Source organism: Cynocephalus volans, chromosome 4, assembly GCF_027409185.1.
Source record: "Cynocephalus volans isolate mCynVol1 chromosome 4, mCynVol1.pri, whole genome shotgun sequence".
Lineage (NCBI taxonomy): Eukaryota > Metazoa > Chordata > Mammalia > Dermoptera > Cynocephalidae > Cynocephalus > Cynocephalus volans.
In genome coordinates, this window is record NC_084463.1 from 157145833 (window position 1) to 157165995 (window position 20163).

The 20163-nt window shown below is 56.0% G+C and overlaps 1 protein-coding gene across 2 annotated transcripts; it reads right to left on the reverse strand.

The window, feature by feature from the left end:
* Positions 1 to 40: 40 nt before the first annotated feature.
* On the reverse strand, positions 41 to 15629 carry FADS3 (fatty acid desaturase 3). Of its 2 annotated transcripts, XM_063093024.1 has the most exons (12): positions 15310 to 15629; positions 6148 to 6258; positions 5406 to 5603; positions 4821 to 4922; positions 4578 to 4700; positions 4251 to 4311; positions 3611 to 3687; positions 2662 to 2759; positions 2204 to 2300; positions 2006 to 2085; positions 1698 to 1823; positions 41 to 414 (listed from the first exon to the last, which is right to left on the reverse strand). In XM_063093024.1, exons 1-12 carry the CDS (start codon positions 15532 to 15534, stop codon positions 363 to 365), a joined length of 1350 nt encoding a protein of 449 aa, XP_062949094.1. In that variant the 5' UTR covers positions 15535 to 15629; the 3' UTR covers positions 41 to 362. The 2 variants fall into 2 exon arrangements, with proteins under 2 accessions (XP_062949094.1, XP_062949095.1); XM_063093025.1 differs by lacking the exons at positions 41 to 414; positions 1698 to 1823; positions 2006 to 2085; positions 2204 to 2300 and adding an exon at positions 2313 to 2579.
* Between the last annotated feature and the right edge of the window lie 4534 nt (positions 15630 to 20163).

Consider the following 20163-nt stretch of genomic DNA (forward strand, 5'->3'; position numbering starts at 1 on the left):
GGCAGACGCCAGCTCCAAAATTCATGCAAATTCAGCACTCTACTGCACAATATATCTGGGTTTATTTTTATATAAAAATAACAGTTTCCTCCCAATTCTTGCTCTAGGAAAACGTGCCATGCTCATGTGTGGCTTTATGTACTCTGCCTCTACCCCCAGTCCTTCTGGGCTCAGAGTCACAACTGTAAGGCTGCTGAACAGACAGGCATGGGGCTGAGGGGAGGACAGGTGGACCAGGAGGGTAGGCAGGGCGTCCCAGGCTTGGGGGTGGAAGGGTAGGGGTGCTGATGCTGCCTGGGGCCAGCTTGGCGTCGGTGGGGCCCTGGGCCCTTACCCCTTCTCCGCCTGCCTGGGCACTGTCTTCACTGGTGGAGGTAGGCATCCAGCCAGATGTCACCAGACTTCTTCAGGGACCTGGGACGGGGGTGGGGGGGGTGTTAGGAATCAATTGCAAGATACTAATGGCCCCCTGTATCCCCCATGATGAGTGTGAATGAAGACATCTTTATTCCCTGTGGGTCCCTTCCCACAGGGACAAGCAGCTATGTGGGGCCGGGGGGTGGGTTGGGAGAGGAAGCTAAGCACTCATTAACTGGAGTGGAACCTAGACTGGGGATGGGGGGGGGCAGCCAAGGCCAAGTCCAGGCATGAGCCTGAGTGGGCCTGTCCATCCTTCACCCAGTTTTCCCTGTGGCCTCCTGCTGGGCCCTGTGACCCAGACATATAGGACATAGAACTTTCCCACCAGGAGCCCAATCTCAGGCAGAAGAGCCAGAAATATTAACAGCTCTCTAGGAAACCCTGTGCCAGGTGCTCTGAGGGGGCTGTGCCCAGTGGGAGGGGCTCAGAGGATCAGGCTGGAAAGGGTCATGAAGGACAAGCAGGGCTGTGCACACCAGTACAGAGGGAACGGCATCCAAGTAAAGGGAATAGCACGTGCAAAGGCACAGAGGGAGAAGACCTAGAATCCGATCTCTGTCCCTACCTCCGAGGCTCCCACTGGGGCTGAGCCCCATCACCCTCCCCTGGCCGGCTGTGGGAGCCTCATTCTGCTCTCTCTGCTGCGACACTCGCCGGGTCATTGCCTTCCCCATCCGAGCACATCAGCAGGCTCCCGCCTCAGGGACTCGGCACCGCTGTGCCTTCTGCCCGGAACACTCCGCCAGATGCCCTGTGGCCGGCCCTCTCTCCTCCTCCCTGTCTCTGCTCGCATGTCAGCTCCTCAATACCGCCCACCCTGCCACCCCATTAAATATTGCAACCCCTGCCTGGCATTCCCATCACCTGCCCCTGCCCTGAGAGGTGGTGGTGGTGGTTGTTTTGCTAAAGCGCTTTGCATATTTTCTGTAATTTACTTGTTATTCTAACTGCTTGCTTTCTGCTTCTCCTGCTAGAACATCAGTCCCAGGAAGGCAAGGACCTCGGCCCATTTTGCTCACTGCTGTGTTTGTAGGACGGGGCCCGAGCCCACGGTAGCTGCTCCGTAAATTCTCACCGTGTGAATAAACGCTGGGAAAGGGAGGGAGGGCGCGGGCCAAGGACAGAAAGTGGAGCAATCTGGAAAGGCCTCGAATGCCAGCTCTTAGGGAGGGACCCGCATGAGTTTAGGGTTCCAGGTGCTCAGGAAGGGGGCTGACCAGGATAAGGGTGGACATGGGCCCTTGGGAAACCAGCAGGAGCCCGGGCTGTGGCCTTACCCAACGATGTCCACCAGGGCAGTGAGGAAGGGCTTCACCTCGTAGCTGAGGCCGTGCTTGGCACACAGCGCCTTGACCAGCGGGGCCACCCTGCGGTAGTTGTGCCTCGGCATCGTGGGGAAGAGGCTGGGGGTAGGGGAGCACATGCTGGCACCCGAGGTGGGCAAAAACTGCCCACTGCCTCTCCCAGGGGGCCTCCTGCCAGTCCAGGGCTCTCGTCTTGGCCTCTGGGAAAGCCTAGAAAGGGACTCGGAATCCAGCCCATGGGCTCAGGCCTCGCGCCCCACCTGCTGGGCCCCCGCACTCACTGGTGCTCGATCTGGAAGTTGAGGTGGCCACTGAACCAGTCGTTGAAGAGCGAGGGCTCCACATTGCAGGTGGCTGCCAGCTGTCAGGAGTGGGCAAGGCACAGGTGAGGGGCTGGCACGGAGCCCTGACCCCACAGCACGCTCCCACACCCGGCAGCCCCAGCAGGGGCCCCATCCCTCCTTGCCCCCACCACCCACCTGAGAGCTGGCCCAGTCCCGGTGCTTCTCTCGGCCGATCTCCTTGGGAATATGGTTCATCTGTGTGATCCACACGAACCAGTGGCTCTCCAGAACCCTGTGGAAGGAGGCTTGGGCACTGCCCCATGTCCAGCTCACCCCTTAGGCACAGCAGGTGGAGGCTGGAGTGCGGCTGTCCCCCAGACCTGGGCCTCAGCTTCCTCACCTATACAATGGGACTGTGGCCATTGCTCCCTCACTGGTGTATAAAGAAGCTAAATGGAGCGGTGTCCACTGTGAGGCTGAGCCCCGAGCAGCCCTGCTCATGAGGGTGGACACCCCCAGCAACCTAGGAGGCAGTACTGCTGTCCCCATTCTGCAGATGGGGAAATGAAGGCTGGGGGCGGGGGATGCTGTGGTCAGATCATTGCGACTGTATGTGACCTCCGCCCTCCGTGCCACTCCAAATCTGGCCATACCTGACAGCGACAAAGAGGAGCAGCACCCCAGTGACACCGTAGAAAGGGACGTAGGACAAGAAGAAGCGGGCGTAGAAGCTGGCAGCCCAGAGCAAGTCCTACAGAGGAGGGCAGAGGTGAGACTGAGTGGCCTCCGGGTGGCCGGGGTCTGGAGGCCTGATAGGTGGGTGGGAGGGGTCGCTGGGGTCATCCACCCCTTCTGCCTGATCTGCCTCGGAGTCCTGGACAGGCCACCACCTCTCCCTGGGCCTCAGTTTCCTCAGCTGGATAAAGAAAGGAACAGGGTCCCTGCCCTGCCAGCTCACAGGGCTGACTTTGGAAGTGAAGGTACCATGGAGGGTGCTGGGGGGAACCCCTGCCTGGGACACATATGGCCAGCAGAGTTGGTCTGGTGATTCCCCTCCAGGGGGGACACCTCTACAGAGAGAGAGACTCCACCTTGCCTCCCCACGCACACTTGCACTCCCCTGTGAACACACACGTACACAGTCATGTGCACACTTGGTCTCCCTAGCACACATGTACACAGTCACGTGCATGCTTGCACTCCCCTGCACACACACACTCACACAGTCATATGCATGCTGGGTCTCCCCCTGCACACACACACATACAGTTATGCACATGCTGGGTCTCCCCTCAGCACACACGTACACAGTCACGTGCATGCTTGTGCCCACCCTGCACACACACACGTACAGTCATGTGCACACTTGGTCTCCCCTCAGCACACACGTACACAGTCACGTGCATGCTTGTGCTCCCCCTGCACACACACACGAACACAGTCACATGCACATTCACTCTCCCCCATGTGCATGTGTGACATACACACACACGTGAACCAGACCATTGCTTGTGCACCCTGTTTATATTTGTGGATGGAGGCTGTCCCCTGAAGTCCCACTCCTGCCAGCACATCGGTATGCCTGGGGTCCTGAGCACTCACTGTCCACTGCAGGCACACCAGCATGTACGCCAGATTTTCCACCTCAAAGTTCACCAGGGTGAGAAGCGGTGGGCCAACTGCAAGAACGGGGCAGGAGAGAGTTCAGGCAGGGTGGGAGGCAGTGTGGGGGAGTGGGGCTATTACTCCAGGAACACCCATGGGACACTGGTGCTGGTCCCTTCCAACTGGGATGACACCATGTCACCCACAAGGCCTGGTCCACACTTGTTCCTTCTGAGTTGGAGCCTCACCAGGGTGGCCCTTGCCCTGTGGCTTTTGCCTCTCATGTCCCTTCTGCTGCAGGTCAGGGGCCAGCCTCGGATCTTCACCCTGTCCACCCCAGTAATTGCCCAAACACTCTAGGACTCCCTGATGTGAGGGCAGGAAGGAGTTCTAACTGGGCCTGAGAAAGCTCTGGCAAGGCTGTGTCTGCTCTGCATGGGGCCAGAAGGCACCCCAGGCAGGCGCTGGGAGGGTGGGCGTGCAGAGCAGAGGCTGGAGAGGCCGGCAGGCTGCCCCGGTGAGGGAGGTTAACAGGTAGGCCTCTGCTCCCCTGGGCTGGGAGTGGCTCAGGACGGTGGAGAGGACAGTGCAGGCTCAGGCACGCCCCCCGACCCCAGGAGGGCCAGTGGACACTCACTCAGGAAGAAGTACAGGTGCTGGTGGTTGTAGGGTAAGTATCTGCGCTTCTTCTTGCCATACTGTGGAGACAGGCGGCGGCTGGGGTGAGCAGCTCTCCAGGCCCTCCTTCTCCCAGGCAAGGTCAGGGGGCTGGCTGGAGCCAAGGGTCAAAGGCAACTCTAGATTCTAGCAACTGGGCCCCACATCCCCAGCAGGCTGGGAGGTCGGGAGGGAATCCCACTGGGGCAGGGGCTCAGCCTGGAGCTAGAGTGGGGGGCTCAGTCACTGCTGGTCCCCCCTCAGCTGCAAGCCTGGCCTCAGGGCGTCCACGTCCCTCCTCACCCACCTCCACAGACGATTCCCCCAGGAGGAAGACGGGTGCCACGGTCACGTCTGGGTCTTTGTGGAAGATGTTGGGCTTGGCATGGTGCTGGAAGTGGCGGAAATTCCACCAGTGGGCAGAGAAGCCCTGTGGGGGAGGAGGGGGCTCTGAGCGGTAGGGTTGGGCTGTGCCCACCACTCTGTGCCCACACACTGGGGCAGACCCAGCGGTGCACCCCAAACTCGGTGTCTGGCTGCCCACCCTCACCTTCAGCTGCCCCATCACAAACTGCTGGGCCACGTGGTTCCACCGGGACTTCCTGAAGATAGAGGCATGGCCCAGGTCATGCTGCAGACACCAGCTCTGGGCCTGCAGGGAGAGGCAGGGTCAGGAGTCAGTGGGAGGGAGCCTTGACAGGGATGGAACTCGCCGGTGCCTGCTCCAGCCAGGGAGGAGGGTGCTGGCCACCTGGAGCCCAGCCCTGGAGCACCAGTGCACCCTTCCAGCTTGCAGGGTATGCCCACAGCTCATGCCCCATTTCAAGACCCTTGTGGGTCAGCATCCTCTTTCTGCATATGAGAACAACTGACTTTCAGGGTGGTGGAGGGGCTGTGCAAGTCTGTTGTGGAGCTGTGGTCAGCAGCCCTGTGCTGGCTCAGGATTTAGTAAATGAGGAACTTCCTTAGCTCACAGCCACAGACACGCCTTATGGGCCCTCTGGCTGTTCACTCATTCATTCATTCATTCATTCATTCATTCCCTCATTCAGCAAATATATCCAGAGTGCCCACATGTGCTGGGCCTTTTGTCAGTTGGGCAGCCCGAGGTGGCTGCAATGCAGGGCCAGGTCACCTGGGAGATGGCCAGAATGAGGGCGGCCAGGATGCTGGGCACCCAGCCGGGGCCCAGGAGGTAGATGATGAGCCAGGCCAGCACCTCCATGGCGAGGATGTGGCCCAGCAGGAAAGCAAAGAAGGTGGGGTTGGCCTCAAACAGCTTCATGTCCTCGGCTGCCTGGCGCAGGGCACGGAAGTCTTCAACCAGCTGGGCCTGCCATGGCAGAGTGGCCAGTCAGCTGGGGAAGCCAGACCCCCACCTTCCCCAGAGGCCTCCCATTGCTCCCCAAACCCCAGCCACTCCTCCCACTACCAGGCCCAAGGGATGTGGCCCAAGTGGCTGGAGGGGCAGGAACACCTAGGCTGGGGTGTGAGCCTGGGAAATGGCTGGTGGCAAAATCTCCTCCTCCTCCAAAAGGTGTGGGGTGGGAAAGAAGCAGAGAAAGCCAGAGCCAGGAGAGAAACCCTTAGACAGAGCTCAGTTCATCAAAATCCTCATTGTAGATGGGGTCACTGGGCCCAGCAGGGAAGGGGCTCACCTGGGGACCCACAGCAAGTGCCTAGCCAAGCCAGCCCTGGAGCCCTGAACTCCTGCAGGGCATCGCCACAGCTTCATCTTCAAATGCCTGCCCAGCCCTGGCCCAGCATCCCCTTGGGGTACTGCAGAGGGAGCTGATACTGGCAATGTGCCGATGCCCCCCAAACCCTCTAGCACCCTCCCCTCGGGGGAGCTGAGCCTCTGCCAGGGCTCTTCTCACATTCTGGGGTCCATCCTGGCTGGGCTCCTCCGGGGCCAGCTCGCCAATCAGCAGGGGCTGTAGGAATTTGCGCACGAAATCCAGATCCTGGTGGAAGGCACGGAAGGCATCCTGAAGGAGAACAGACAGTCAGGTGGACAGACAGGCAGACAGAGCAGCACTCAGAGGCAGCCAGCACAGACAGGGCAGAAAGACTGCTGATATCCAGGCAGAGCAGACAAAGAGACAGACAGTCATCTGGTTGTTCAGCAGTCAAGGAAATAAGACCAAATGTGTCAGCCTTGCCTAAGAGCCCTCCCTGGTCCTCCCCTGGCCCCAGGTGCCCTGCTTGTCAACCCTTGCCTGCTGTACCCTATCTGCTTCGCCCAGCACAGGGGGCCCTTCTGCAAACATGGCTGAGTGTGTAAAAATCTGAATTTACAGAAAGACCACCCTGGAGACTCTGATTCCTTTTATAAAAGTGTTGACCTAAAAGAAACGGAGGCCAGATACATATAGCAAGGATTTACTGAGCCAGCATTATGATTGCAACCAGGGAAACGTATAGGTCAGGTCACCCTAAGAAATGTGCTCTGAAGAGGCCAGCAGAGCTTAGTATTTTATAATCACAGAGGGGGGAAGGATCAAACGAGAGAGAGAGAGAGGACAGCCCTGTGTAATCACTTCATCAGGGTTTCTATTGGTGTACATAAGGTATAGATTTGGGATGGTAACTAGGTTACAGCTCACATGCAGGGATCTAGGGGAAGAGTTATAAGAAGCATCTCTGGTTATTTTATGGCTTCCTGGTGCCATTATACCCGCTTCTAAGTAACATGGTCTTATGCTAACATTTTCCAGGACAGATGGATGATGGGACTGCTGGCTTATTTCAAATCTCCCAAGACACTATAATTTAGCTGCCCTGATCAGAGCAGATTTTTTTCTTTTTTTATCAAAGGATTTGGCTTTTCTGAAAAGATTTCCAGAAGTCATACATGTTTCTACTGCACAAAAAATACGGTTTGGGTCACAAATGTTAGATTTACCCAGTTTTTACAAACACAAGCAGTGGGTCAAGTGGTGGAGGGGTGGGGGGGGACTTGTAACTGAGGACCACTGGGGCTACCAGGGGGCGAATCAGTTGAGAGTCACACACAATGAGTTCTTAGGAGTTTGTAAGGAAGATACTTGAACAGTTAAACTCATTTAATTTAAAAAGCAGGAAGGGAAGATATAATTTTTTAAAAAGGTAAATAAAATGAGTAATCTAACATTCCTGATTCTCTATACTAGCTGGGGTGGGGTGCAGTGCAAGGCAGGAGAAAGAGAAAAGAAAGCGTGGTTAGAGGGAAAGAGGGATGAGGAAAGATAAAGGGGGAGGGAAAGAGACCGGCAGGAAGTGGCCCAGGAGGTCCTGCAGTGTTAGTGCACAGGAGCTCACACCTGGCTCACTTAGCCTTCCTGTGAGGTCTGTGGTCCTGGAATTGGCTTATTCATTGTTTATGGCTCTTCAACTGATTTTTATCTTTTCACTTTCAGAGGCTGGCCACAGCCACACAGCAGCCTGAATGGACTGGGGTGGTGTTGTCCCCATGGCCTGGGGAAGGTGACTGAGGGGCCACAGCTGCTAAAGGAAACACCTTTGAAGAAGACTGATTTGAGAACAGGGGCCTCCTTTTGTCCTCTTGCTAATGAGCCTACCAGCTTGTGTAGCCTAAAACAGAAGTGACACCTGCTGGGCACAGTAGTAACAGCTAGGACATCCCCTTTCCTGTTGCCTGCTCTCTTACTGGCCCAGGGCAGCCTGGGGACCGGGGGACTGGGAGGGTGCAGCTTCTAGAATAACCTGGTCCCTTGGGAAGGCTGACGTGGCACCCTGAATGTCATTATGGGAGAGGGCGCTACATCACCACTGGAGAGGATCCTTGAAGGAGAGGCAGCAAAACTAGGAGAAGGGGCAGAGGGGAGGCTGAGGACCTGCAGGAGGCTGCCTGGGGATCTAGGGCTGCTGTCGGCAGGGAAGCCAGGAGGTCGGCTGCTCTTGGGGTTCTGCTGACCCCTCTCATGGTGTGACTTTGAGCTAGTCCATTCTCTTCCCTGGGCAAACCAGGGGATGAGACTTCAGAGCCCTTCTGTTCTGGACTGCCCAGCTTTAACTCTTTTTTTTTTTTTCTTTAATTGTAGTAAAATATACATAAAATTTTAACCATTTTTGGGTGTACAGTTCAGCGACATTAGATACATTCACTGTTGTGCAACCATCACCAACATCCATCTCCAGAACTTTTTCATCTTCCCCAGTGAAAACGCTGACTACACCCAAGAAACTCCTCCCCATCCCCTGGCAACCCCAGGCTTTCTGTCTCTATGCATCTGACCACTCTAGGAACCTCATATAAAAGCAAGCACACAGTATTTATCCTTTTGTGCCTGGCTTGTTTTACTTCGCATAATGTCCTCCAGGTCCATCCACACTGAACATATGTCAGAAGACGCTGATTCCCTCTCTTTCCTTCTGATAACCAAAAAATCTGCTCTGACCCGGTCAGCTAAATTGTAATGCCTTGAGAGATCTGGGATAACTCAGTAGTCACGTCCACCTATCCTGGAAAACATTGTCATAAGACTCTTTTTTCTCAGAAGCACACAGGATGGCACCAGAAAGCCATAAAATAACCTAGAATGCTTCTTGGGACCCTTACCCTAGATCTCTGCATGTAGGATGTAAACGAGTGACCATCCCAAATCTATGCTTCATGTACAACCAATAGAAAACCTGATGAAGTGACTAGGCGGGGCTGTCTTCTCTCTCATTTGACCCTTCCCCCTTTCTTGTGATTATAAAGTGCTATGCTCTGCTGGCCTCCTCGGGGCACTTCTCAGGGCGACCTGACCTACGTGTTTCCCAGTTGCAATTGTCATACCGTCTCAATAAATCCTATGCTTTATATGTTTGGCCTCAGTTTCTTTCAGGTCAGCACTTTGAAACTGCCTGGCGGCACCTGGAGCCCAGATGCTCACAAAGCGGCAGTGTCTTGCACACCTGCACACACCTGCAGACACACCCATCCAACCCACCTTGGCCAGCCAGTCTCAGAAACTCAGAAACGTGCCCACGCTCACAGCCCATGTGGCCACTCAGCCAGACGCAGCCTTGCACGTGTGGCACACATAGAAATACACACGGCAGAACATGCAAGCTGTGGCTATGGCCTCAAGATTTCCTCCCTCCGAGCCTTTCCCTTTCCATCCCCTGTGTCTGTTCTGGAGGCACCCCCTGGAGCCCAGGAGCTGAGGAGGTGGGGGGCAGGTTGGCCTCCGTGACTCCTTTTCCTTGGTCCTGATTCACCCAGGCCACCCCTGTACTACAGGCACTGAGTGGGGAGGACAGAGCCAGGCCCACCTAAGGGTCTTCCAGCCAATGACAAGCGGTGAAGTGAGCCACCTAAGGACTGGGTCAGAAAACCCCAGAGCTTGTGGACAGGGCTCTATAGGTGAAAAGAGACGGGTAAGACTGTGCAGGCCCTTGGGAAGCAAGCTGGGCTCCTGGGGCTGGGTGGCCTCCCCTGGGTCTGCACTTCTGTGCTGTTAGGGAGTCTCAGCAATGTGGGGCCTCAGATTCCAACAGAAACCTGATGTACCGGCAGACAGCTTTGTATGGAATACTGGCTGGGGTCACATGACCAGTCCTGTCTGGGCCTTTGCTCAAGGACCCAGGGGCCAGCCAAAAGTTAAGACTCAGAGAGGTTAAGCCACTAACTCAAGGTCACACAGCTCAATGTGACTAAGGTTGGATCAGAATCTAGGTTTGACTTTGACTACAAAGCTGCTTGTGGCCACTCAGCAGTCACCCCAGGGTAGCCACTTCTGGGCCAGAGAGGAGGCAGTGGACCTCCTAGGTGGTCATGGGGGATCCTCACCATGAGGCCGGTCATTATCCCAAGCAGCCAAATTTCCAACTGCTGGAAGCCTGGGCTGTGGAGGACAGGAGGGCGGTTCTTGGGCCTCACAACGGAGTCTCAGGGCATGCAGGAGGTCCCACCCTCAGCTAGCCCTGATGTACCCAGAAGCATCCTCCCAGGGGTATGCGTGCCAAGCCCTGTGACCCCTCACCCCCCCCGAGCGAGTCAAAGGTGGCACTCGAGGTCTCTTGTTGGGTCTCGGAGCAGAGTTGGGTGAAGCTGCTGCAATCAAAACAACACCCCCAAACATGAGCTCCCAGGGCAGTGACAGGCTGTATTCATAGTGTGTCCTCAGAGGCTGGCACAGAGCCAGCACTTGGTCGTAGGTGTGAATGAGTAGGCAGGAGCCAAGCCTCCACAGCCCCTGAGACAGGGGCATGAACCAATTTCCTGGTGAGGAAATGGAGGCTCAGAGGGTGGCAACACCTGCCCAGTTACAGAATTTGTAGTGGCAGAGCTGGGATTTGAACCCGGGTCTGTCTTGTGTGTGATATTCCCATTCCCTCAGGATACAGCTTCATCTCAGCCCTGCCTCGGTCCCTGGAAACCCCCGAGGGGCTCAGCTAGGTCCCCAGAGCCCCAGCCCTGCCCCTAGTCCCACTAAGCACTCCTCATATAGCGGTCAGTTGGGGAGGGGGTGTCGCTCCGGAGCCAGCCTGCCTGGGATGGAACCTGAGCCGCCACTTAGGAGCCAGGGAGCCCCAGACAAGACTGCAGCCCTCTCCACTCTGTTTTCTCATCAGTGAATAGGAACCGCAAATGCCCATCTCACGGGTTGATGGGGGCAGGTAAAGCACTTAGAAGGGGCCTGGAGTCCAGCAAGTGCTTCCCAGCCAAGCACTTACATGAGCTGCCCTGATGTGCACCCTCCCCGAGAGTCCACTTAGTGCCTGCCAAAGGTGGGCTTGCAGGTGTGGGGCACAAGAATGAAGATGTGTCTCTGCCTGTCTCTGTCAAGTCCTGACCAAGCCTGAGGTGTTTCCCAGGACAGGTGAACGTGACTACTGACTTATCCCAGATCTCCCAGGACACTGTAATTTAGCTGACCTTGTCAGAACAGATTTTTTGGTTATAAGAAGGGAAGAGAAGGAATCCGCATCATGTTTCTTCCTTAAAAAGGAATGAAATTCTGACACATGTTGCAACATGGATAAACCTTGAGGATGGTATGCTGAGTGAAACAGGAGGGGCTGGTAATTTTTCTCCCACCCACGAGACACAGCATGGGAAGAAGGGTTTTTGGTCATTCCCCAAAAAATAGGGAATGTTCCAGATCAGTCAGGAAAAGGGTGGAGCAGGGAACGGAGCAGGCTGCTGGGGGCTCCGATGGTCTGGGTCCACCCTTGCTGACTCCTTACACTTTGCTGGAGATGGGGGTGGGGGAGGTATGCTTCAGAGGACACCCCGAGAAATTCCTGCCTCTCTCCCTCTCCCAGGTGGAAGGATAAAACAGGAATCCATGTCCAGCACTCAGACGCTCCTTCCCATCCTCTCCCTGGCGTCTCTCATAGGAGACCACCCAAACATGAACCATACCCTCTAAGCCCAAGGATGAAGGCCCTGCCTTCCAAGGGTCCCAAGAAGGTCTTATTACTTCGCCCCATTTTCAGCCTCAGTCTCCTCATCTACAAAATGGGCTAACAATATGACCCACCTTATAAGGCTGTTAAGAGAATTAAATTAGTTACCACATCCAAACCCTCAGAACAGTGGCTGGTCAATAACTATGGGCTGCATTACTATGATGCAGCCTCTGGCAGTAGCACTGGCCACGCCCATCCAGTTTGGGTCAGGCCCCGAGGGCCACCTAGAGGGAGAGTCCTAGGGAAGGGGGCTCAGAGGTCTGCTGGATCTTGGATCATCCCACAGCTCTTAGAGCTTCAACCCAAAGGGCACCAGAGCTGGGAAACTCCTCATCCTCTCCAAGGAGCTGTGGGCAGCGGGTTCATCACCCCCATGGGTACAGGGCTTTGTTGCCCATGGTAACTGGGCACCCAGGCACCCAGCACCATCCCCATCGTGTGCCCAGGACAAAAGCACTCTAATCCCCTTTACACTGGGGGAAGGACATGTCCGAGGTCAGAGAATGAAGCCAGACCAGCTCAATCTGTAAAGACAACATACAGATAAATCCTAATGGCTCCCACCGGTGTGCCTGCATCCGCAACATCTCTTGCCCTCTGCCCTGGCACTTCAGGGCCCACTTGAGTGGTTCTTCTGAGTGGCCTCTCCTAGGGGAGGACAGGTCCCATCATCCCTTCTCTTGGCCTCTACTCTTCTCCTGGGAGGCTCTGCCTTTGTCCTTTCCATTAGGGATCCTTTTAAATGTCCACCACATTCTGTTCGCTTCCCTGCTCTTCCCTCCATAGCTCCCCCTCCTCTTCCTTCCAAGGACACAAACATCCAGCAGGAGCCAGCCCCGGCTGCCTCTCACCCTCGCTGCGGCCCCTCTCTCATGGCTCTCTCCTGCAGCCCCGCTGCATTCTTGGGATACAGGAAGTACCGTCCCATCTCTGAGCCTTTGCTCTAGCAGATCCCTCTGCCATGTACTCTCTCCCTGTAGATGTTTTGTTCGCAGCGACATCTCCAGAGGTTAGAATAGAGTGGCACATAGGAGATGCTCTTTGACAGACTTAATGATTCAGTCATTAAAGAATGAATGAATGACTGAAAGAAACAGCTAAGTGGCTGTGTAGGCAGTGTAGCATGCAGTTAAGAGCATGGCTGTGGATTCCAATCCCAGACATGCCACTTAATTTCAAGTGACTTTGCCTCTCTGAGCCTCAGTTTTTATATCTGTAAAGTGGGAGTAACAATAATAGTGCCTGCCTGATAGGGCTATCTTGAAGGCTAAAAGAGAGAATCACTGAAGCAAGTGCCAAATCAAAACCTGGCACATAGTAGATGCTCAGTGAATGGCCTTTTATACTTATGGCCAACAGCCTCTGGGCCTTGCCCCTCCCTGGCTTGCTCTGAGAGTCTCAGGCTGCCTACGACACTTAGACAAACTTGGCCCAGGGCCCAGAGCACTCTCCCCCGGGCACACAGCTTTGTGTCCCAGGATGGCCATAGGCTGACTTCATGGCACAGGAACTCTGGGAATTTCCTGGCAGGAAGGCTCTGTTGCCTGGACATGAGAACAGCTGATGGGCAGCCGGGTGAGAGCTGGCTGCTGGAACTCAGCCTTGGCAAGATGGCTGCCTCACCCCCACCTGAGTGCCCGGGCCTGGGTGGAGCGCCTGGGGTCTGGGCTCAGGGCACAGGGCTGGTCCAACTGCATAGGGCACTGGGCTGGTCCAACCCCTGGTCTGCCCTGCAGGGCCATCATAGACAAAGTCTGGGGTCCCCCACCCCAGCCAACTCACAGTCCCCTTGGCCTGAACAGACCAGGTATTTCTGGCAACTCCAGCCCAGTGTCTGGGGCCCTGAGGGAGCTAAGAGATGGCCTAAAGCAATCCTTTTCTATTACAGACAGGGCCGGAACAAGACAAGGTCATCCAGCAAAGGGATAGCTGTGCCATGGTCTTCCCACTGCACTCTACAGTTTGCAGGGCACATTCACACTTAAGAGCCAGCAACATTTACTGAATTCAAACTACTACAGAGCAGCCCTGGGCCACGAGCTGAAGGCATGCTCTGTCCTCAGGCAGCTTCACAGACAAAGAAACTAGGCTTAGAGGAAGGACATGCGTGGCTGGCAGGAAGCACAGATTTTTTTTAAAAAAACAGACCTTATTGGACCTGAATCAATAAGAAAACTGTCAGGTGGAAGTCTCAGGATATCAAGCTGAATGTAAGTTAGGAATCTCATGCTGGGATGGCCCCCAGCATGGGCCTGGCAGGAAAAAGCGGTAAGAAATGCTCTCTGTAGTCCATCTCCTCACCCGCCCACTCCTGTCCTGCAGGTTGAAAAAGGCCAGAACAGGCATCCTTAAGACCTTTGAAGGGAGGCTGGTGCTCGGCCAGGCTGTGGGGGAGGGCTCTGGCCCTCACAGCCGCCACGCCCTGGCAGAGACGCACACATATGACCGACCGCACTCCTAAGTGCGTGCAGGCACCTGCACACTCACTGGCCCCACGCTGTGCTGTCCCCTTGGGCTAGCGCCCAGCTCCTCGTTACCCTTGGACATGGCTTTCTGTCAGTTTTTAGAGTTTCAGGAGGCTTCTCATCCTAACCCTTCAGCCTCCTAGGGTGGAATTGGGGAAGAGACACTATTTTTCCTAAAAGAGTCTAGCGAAGATTGCCCAACCCATGGGAGAAGGCAGTGGGCTGAGAGCAGGCGGCCGTGGCAACAGGGATGCTGACAGGCCCCAGACAGGACAGAATCTCCTCTGCTACCTAAAGTTCCACCATTACGGATTCACCCCCTCTGGTCTCGAAGACCTTCCTGGTACCCAATGTAGTCAACTTAGAATTTTGGATGGTCAAGCATAATGCACCTTGGCCTCAACCCTTAATCTCCAGGAGGGAGGCTAAGGAAAGGGGGCTGGTAAGTCTTGTCCTAATATACCCCTGGGATCCAGCCAGACGGTTCTGAGGGGCCAGGCCACATCCCTCCTTGTCTAGACTTGGGCTGTGAATGGGAAGTCGGGGTCCCCAGGGTCCAGCCTGTTCCTGGGGTGACTGTGCTTCCCGCAGAGGCCCACCCAGCCTGGCTGGCAAAGTCCTCCCACGTGCAGCTGCCAGCCCAGGAGAGGTGAGTCACTATCCCTCCGAGCAGTTTACAGCAGCTCCTGGGAAAGCCACAGACCTCCCGGCCCTGCCCAAGCTTTGCTGCCCAGCCCCCTGCCTCTGATGGTACATCCCTGCCCACCCCTGGGGACCCTGCCCTTGCCCCTAGCTCCCAGCAAGCACCCAGAATGAGCGACCTGGTCTGGGGAACCCAGAAGTAAGACAGGAACCTCAGAGCAGCAGGGAGGGCCCTCCCCCAGGTCAGGCCCTGTCCGCCATGACACACCCACCTAGGAGAGCCCCTTCCGCCCCCACAGACGCTCCACGGACAGAGTGCGGGTCCTCCCCGCAGGGAAATGGCCTCCTCACCCCACATCAGGCCCCTGGCCAGTCCATCCCAACTCTGGGTGCCCGGTGCGCGTGGCAGTCAAAAGTCAGCGGAGGGAGGAAGGATGCTAAGGCCCTGCACATGGAGCGGGACCCAGGGCCACCACCCAGGCCCTGGCGAGCGCCAGGCTCCAGCCCACCGGCGGTGGGCTTCCTTACCGTGGCGTCCTCGGCGCCGTGGTGGCCGATGAGGCGGCTGCCGCCCGGGTGCCGCTGTGCCCAGCGGCTGATGTCGTAGACGCGGCGCTCGATGACCAGCCACTTGTCGCCCGGCAGGTCGTGCGGGCGGATCTGCTCCCAGCAGAAGGTGGGCAGGGGCGCCCCCGGCTGCGCGGGCCCCTCCCGCGGCCCCCGCTCCCCTCCCGGCTCCCCGACGCCGCCCATGTCTGCGCGGAGAAGTCCTCGAGCGCCTGCGCCGCCCCGAGGTCCGAGAGGCTCCGGGGGAAGCGAGGTGGCGTTCCGGGGGCTCCTCCACCGCCACCGCCGCCGCCGCCGCCGCCGCCGCCCGCACTGCCGGCCCCGCCCTGCCGCCGCCGCCGCCGTACGAGCGTGCGCCTGCCCGGCTGCCGGCGCTCGCAACTTTTCCCTCCCTTATAACCGCGCTGACAGCGCCCGCCTCGCCTCGCCCCGCCCCCGGCCCCCGCCCCCGCGCCGCCGGCCCGCGCCTGCTCCAATCCCGCGCGCTCCTCGGCCCCCATTGGCTGGCCGTGGAGGGCGGGGTCGGTACAGACCCCACCCTCCAGCTCCGGGAGGGCCACGCCCACCACGCCCGCCCGGCCCCCGGCCCCCGGCCCCCGTCTGTCCCCCGCCCCCGGGCTCCCAACCCCGCCTAGGGAGCCTGGGGCACGGGGCCACGACACACACCCGTGTCCGTCCCGCGGCCCCCGGCCGCGCGCCTTCGGGGGGCTCGGGGCGGGGCCCAGGTTTGCGCACGGCCGGGATTGGAATGACGGGGCCGGGGGAGTGGCGGCTTCCAGCCACCCGTCCTGGAACGTTAGATCCCGAAGGCCCAGAGGTGGGGACACATCTCGGCGTGACTGTAAACAGCCTTCAAACAATAGGCCCCCAACGTCTGCGCCCCGAGGCCGCCTTAGTGAGGGCCTGGCCCCGCCGCCCCCACCGCCGCTGCGGCTCGCGCGGAGCCCTCTGCTGGCGGCCGGCGTCTCCCCGCCGTCCGGGCGGCAGGGCTGGGGGGAAGGGGCCCGGGGACACCGAAGCCTGGAGGCGGCGCCACCATTCCCGGGGTGAGCCCGCTGGTTACCGCCTCCCCCACTCCTCCCAGCCCCATTTCTTACTTCAATAAATTCAAGTCCTTTGCAGAGCGTAGGCAACTCCCCACACTGCTCTGTATTGAAATAAAGATACCCGTTCCTAAAAGTTACAGGTTCACCCCCGCAACGAATAAACTCAGGCTGAGGTTATGCCCGGGAGTAGTGGTGGTCGACCTTGAGCACACATCAGAACCACGGGGAGTAGGGGCCGGCCTGTGGCTCACTCAGGAGAGTGCGGTGCTGATAACACCAAGGCCCTGGGTTCGGATCCCATATACGGATGGCCGGTTCGCTTACTGGCTGAGCGTGGTGCTGACCCCACCAAGTCAAGGGTTAAGATCCCCTTACCGGTCATCTTAGAAAAAAAAAAAAAAAAAAAAAAAAAAGAACCACGGGGAGGACTTGTGATAACACAGACCACTGGCCTCACCCCAGAGTGTGAGTCAGTAGATCTGGTTTGGGGGCAGAGATCCTCACTTCTAACAAGTTCCCAGGGGATGTTTATGTGCTGGTTCCGGGAATGCACTTGGAGAACCTTAAGTATGTTTCTCTGATGTTAATATTTTGTCTTGGTCTAACAATTTATAGGAAGTCACTGAAGCTAATATTGGTCTAAATGGCAGACGAGGGTCTGCAGAAGGGCAGAGGGGGCCTCTGGGTTCTCCCTGGTACCAGGAGCTCTTGCCTTCCGTTGCCAGGACAGTAGAATCCCACGTTTTCCTAGCACCAGGGGGTGCTAGGCCCACGAATCACCATCGACCAGGGCTGCCTGAGCCCTCTCCACTGAGGCCCTCACCAAAATCTTGAATCCCCCTCCTGGCATATATGTGGGAGTGTGGAGGAGTGTGGCTGGCAGCGCTGGCCAGAGGTGACTGCAGGTACCCCTGGCCCACATATCCACCCTGAGCACAGGGATGAAGGAGGAAGACTCTTGAGGAAATGCACCCCCTGCACCAAAATCCAGCCCTTGCCCCATCTTCAGATGCCCTCAGTATCAGATGTGGCCAGCCCGGGGGCCGTCTAGGGGCTCCTTCCCTGGGGCTCGGCCTGTCTCAGCTGCTATATGTGAGGCAGTTGGAGGTTGGGGTAGGTTAGACACTCTGCCTGCCCCAGCCACCCCAGGAAAGATAGGAATGCCTGGACGGTCCACACAGGGTTCCCAGGAGATAAAGCAAGGACAGAGCTTGGATTGTGCCACCCACTCTAGCCACTTCATTCCAGCATTGGCAGAGAGGTGAAACAGCTTCCCATATTGTTTCTCTGTAGGCTTTGGGGCCTTCCACGGGTCACTTTACCTCTCTGGGCTTCAACTCAGTGAATCTTGCAACTGTCAGAGAGTCAGGGGGACTGGGGGAACATGGAATTCCACCATCCCCAAACCCCCAACTCAGGACAGCCAAGGCCTCTCAGACCACTTGGAAAGGGAGAGGCATCACTCAACATTCCTGAGCTGCCATTGGGCCACTGCCAGGGTTTGTGGGGATGAGTGTGGGTAGAACTGGCCAGCTGGAGTATTTTTTTTGGAGGGGGGGGAAGCTTGAGGTTTGAGGGGAGCCCCTCAGTCCCTACTGGACTTCTCCCTGTTGTGAACTGCCACACAGGCCTCTTGTTAGACACACTGAAATCTCCACCCACTATGGAGCCACCAGCTACTGTCTGGAGCCAAGTGATGTTTGTGCAGTGCCAGCGGGGCTCGGGCAAGCTGTAAAGGCAAAGCAGTGGCCTGGTAGGGCAAATTTAAGAAAAAGCTTTAGGCCTACCAGAAGGAGTAGTCACAAAGCCCAGGCATCTACTCTGCAGCAGACACACAAAGTGGATTCAAGTCAGAGCTTTACAATTTGGCTCTTGAGTTAAAGCTCACCACACCGTGAGCTTGGTTATTAGGCCTTGGACACAATTCTTCTGAGAAGGGAGGGGTCTGGCAAGGTGGGGACCACAGAATTATGCAACAGCTGTATTGGAGCCATTTAGAGCAGGGACCACAGACAGCCCTACTTGCCATGAAAGAGCCTTCTTTACGGTGGAGGGCAGAGCTCCTTAGAATGGCCCTTAATAAAAAGGGGCAGCACACATATGGCCAATAAATACATGAAAAGATGCTCGGCCTAACTAATCATCAGAGACTCAAACCAAAATCACAGTGAGATTTCATCTCACACCTGTTAGAATGGCTACTATAAAATAACAGAGAATAAGTGTTGGCAAAGATGTGGAGAAATTGGAACTGTGTGCACTGTGGTGGGAATGTAAGTGGTGCACCCAGTATGGAAAATGGTATGGAGGTTCCTTAAAAAAAATTGTGTTACCATGTGATCCAGAAATTCCATTTGTGGATTTATACCCCAAAGAATTGAAAGCAGGGTCTCAAAGAGATATTTGTACACACATGTTCATAGCAGCATTATTCACAATAGCCAAGAGATGGAAGCAACTCCAGTGTCTATCTACAGATGAATGAATAAACAAAATGTGATACACACACACACACACACACACACAGGAATATTATTCAGCCTTAAAAAGGATGAAGATTCTAACACACGCTCTAACGTGGATGAACATTGAGGACACTATACTAAGTGAAATAAGCCAGTCACAAAAAGACAAATACTGTGTGATTCCACTTATATAGGGTATCTGGAGTGGCCAAATTCATATAGAGAGGAAGTAGAATGGTAGCTGCCAGGGGCTAGGGGAAGGAGGAAATAGGGAGTCATTTAATTGGTAGCAAGTTTCAGTTTTGTAAGATGAAAATGTTCTGGAGGTCTGTTTCAGAATAATGTGAATGTATTTAATACTACTGAAGTGTATACTTAAAAACGGTTAAGATGGTAAATTTTATGTTATTATTTTTTTTGGTGGCTGGCCGGAACGGGGATCTGAACCCTTGCCCTTGGTGTTATAACACTGTGCTCTAACCACCTGTTGTTTCTTTACCATAATCTTTTAAATGAAAAAAGGGGGAAGGAAGGGTGCTGCAAAGGCCATTTAACACAATCTTCCCAATTCATAGATGAGAAAACTGAGGCCCAGAGAGGAGTGACTTTGCCCCAAGTCCACATCCCTGGCAGGATTCAGACTGGGACAGGCTCAGCAGATTGTAATGTGTGACACAGTCAGAGCAAAGCACATGGCCAGTGTGCAACTGGGCTCGGGCTTGATGCCCCCACCCTCAGAGGCCAGAGGCAGTACTAGCTCTTAAGAGGTGGCCAGTGAGGGTTAAAATGATTCACATGTGCCAAAGGCACTGAGAGAGGCCCAAGTGGGTTATCTAGAAAATTCACTTAAGAGGAATGACTCTTCTATGGCTGATGTCAGCTAACCCTCTCCAGACAACTCCAAGAGCCAAAGCCCTGAGCTCCTCCAGAGAGTGCCACCCCCACCCCCACCCCAGCCCCAGGCCTGCAGAGCAGTGCTGGGAGCAGCTGTAACAGTAAAGAATGTTGAAACCCAGATTCAAATTCCAGCTCTGCCACTGTCAGAGGCTCAGTTTCTACCTCATAAAACAGGGAAGGGCCTAATTCAGGGCCAGGCACGCTGCAGGTGTTTAGTAAAAGACATTTAGGATGCTGGTTAAATACTGTGGGCTCTAGTGCAGGGCTCATCGCTCCTGTCCGGGGGTCACAGGTGCCTCAGTCTATTCATCTGCAAAGTGGGGATGATAGTACTTCATAAGGTTGCTGTGAGGATCAAATGAATTAGTTCAGTGACAGGGCTTAGCACCATGCCTGAAACACAGTCA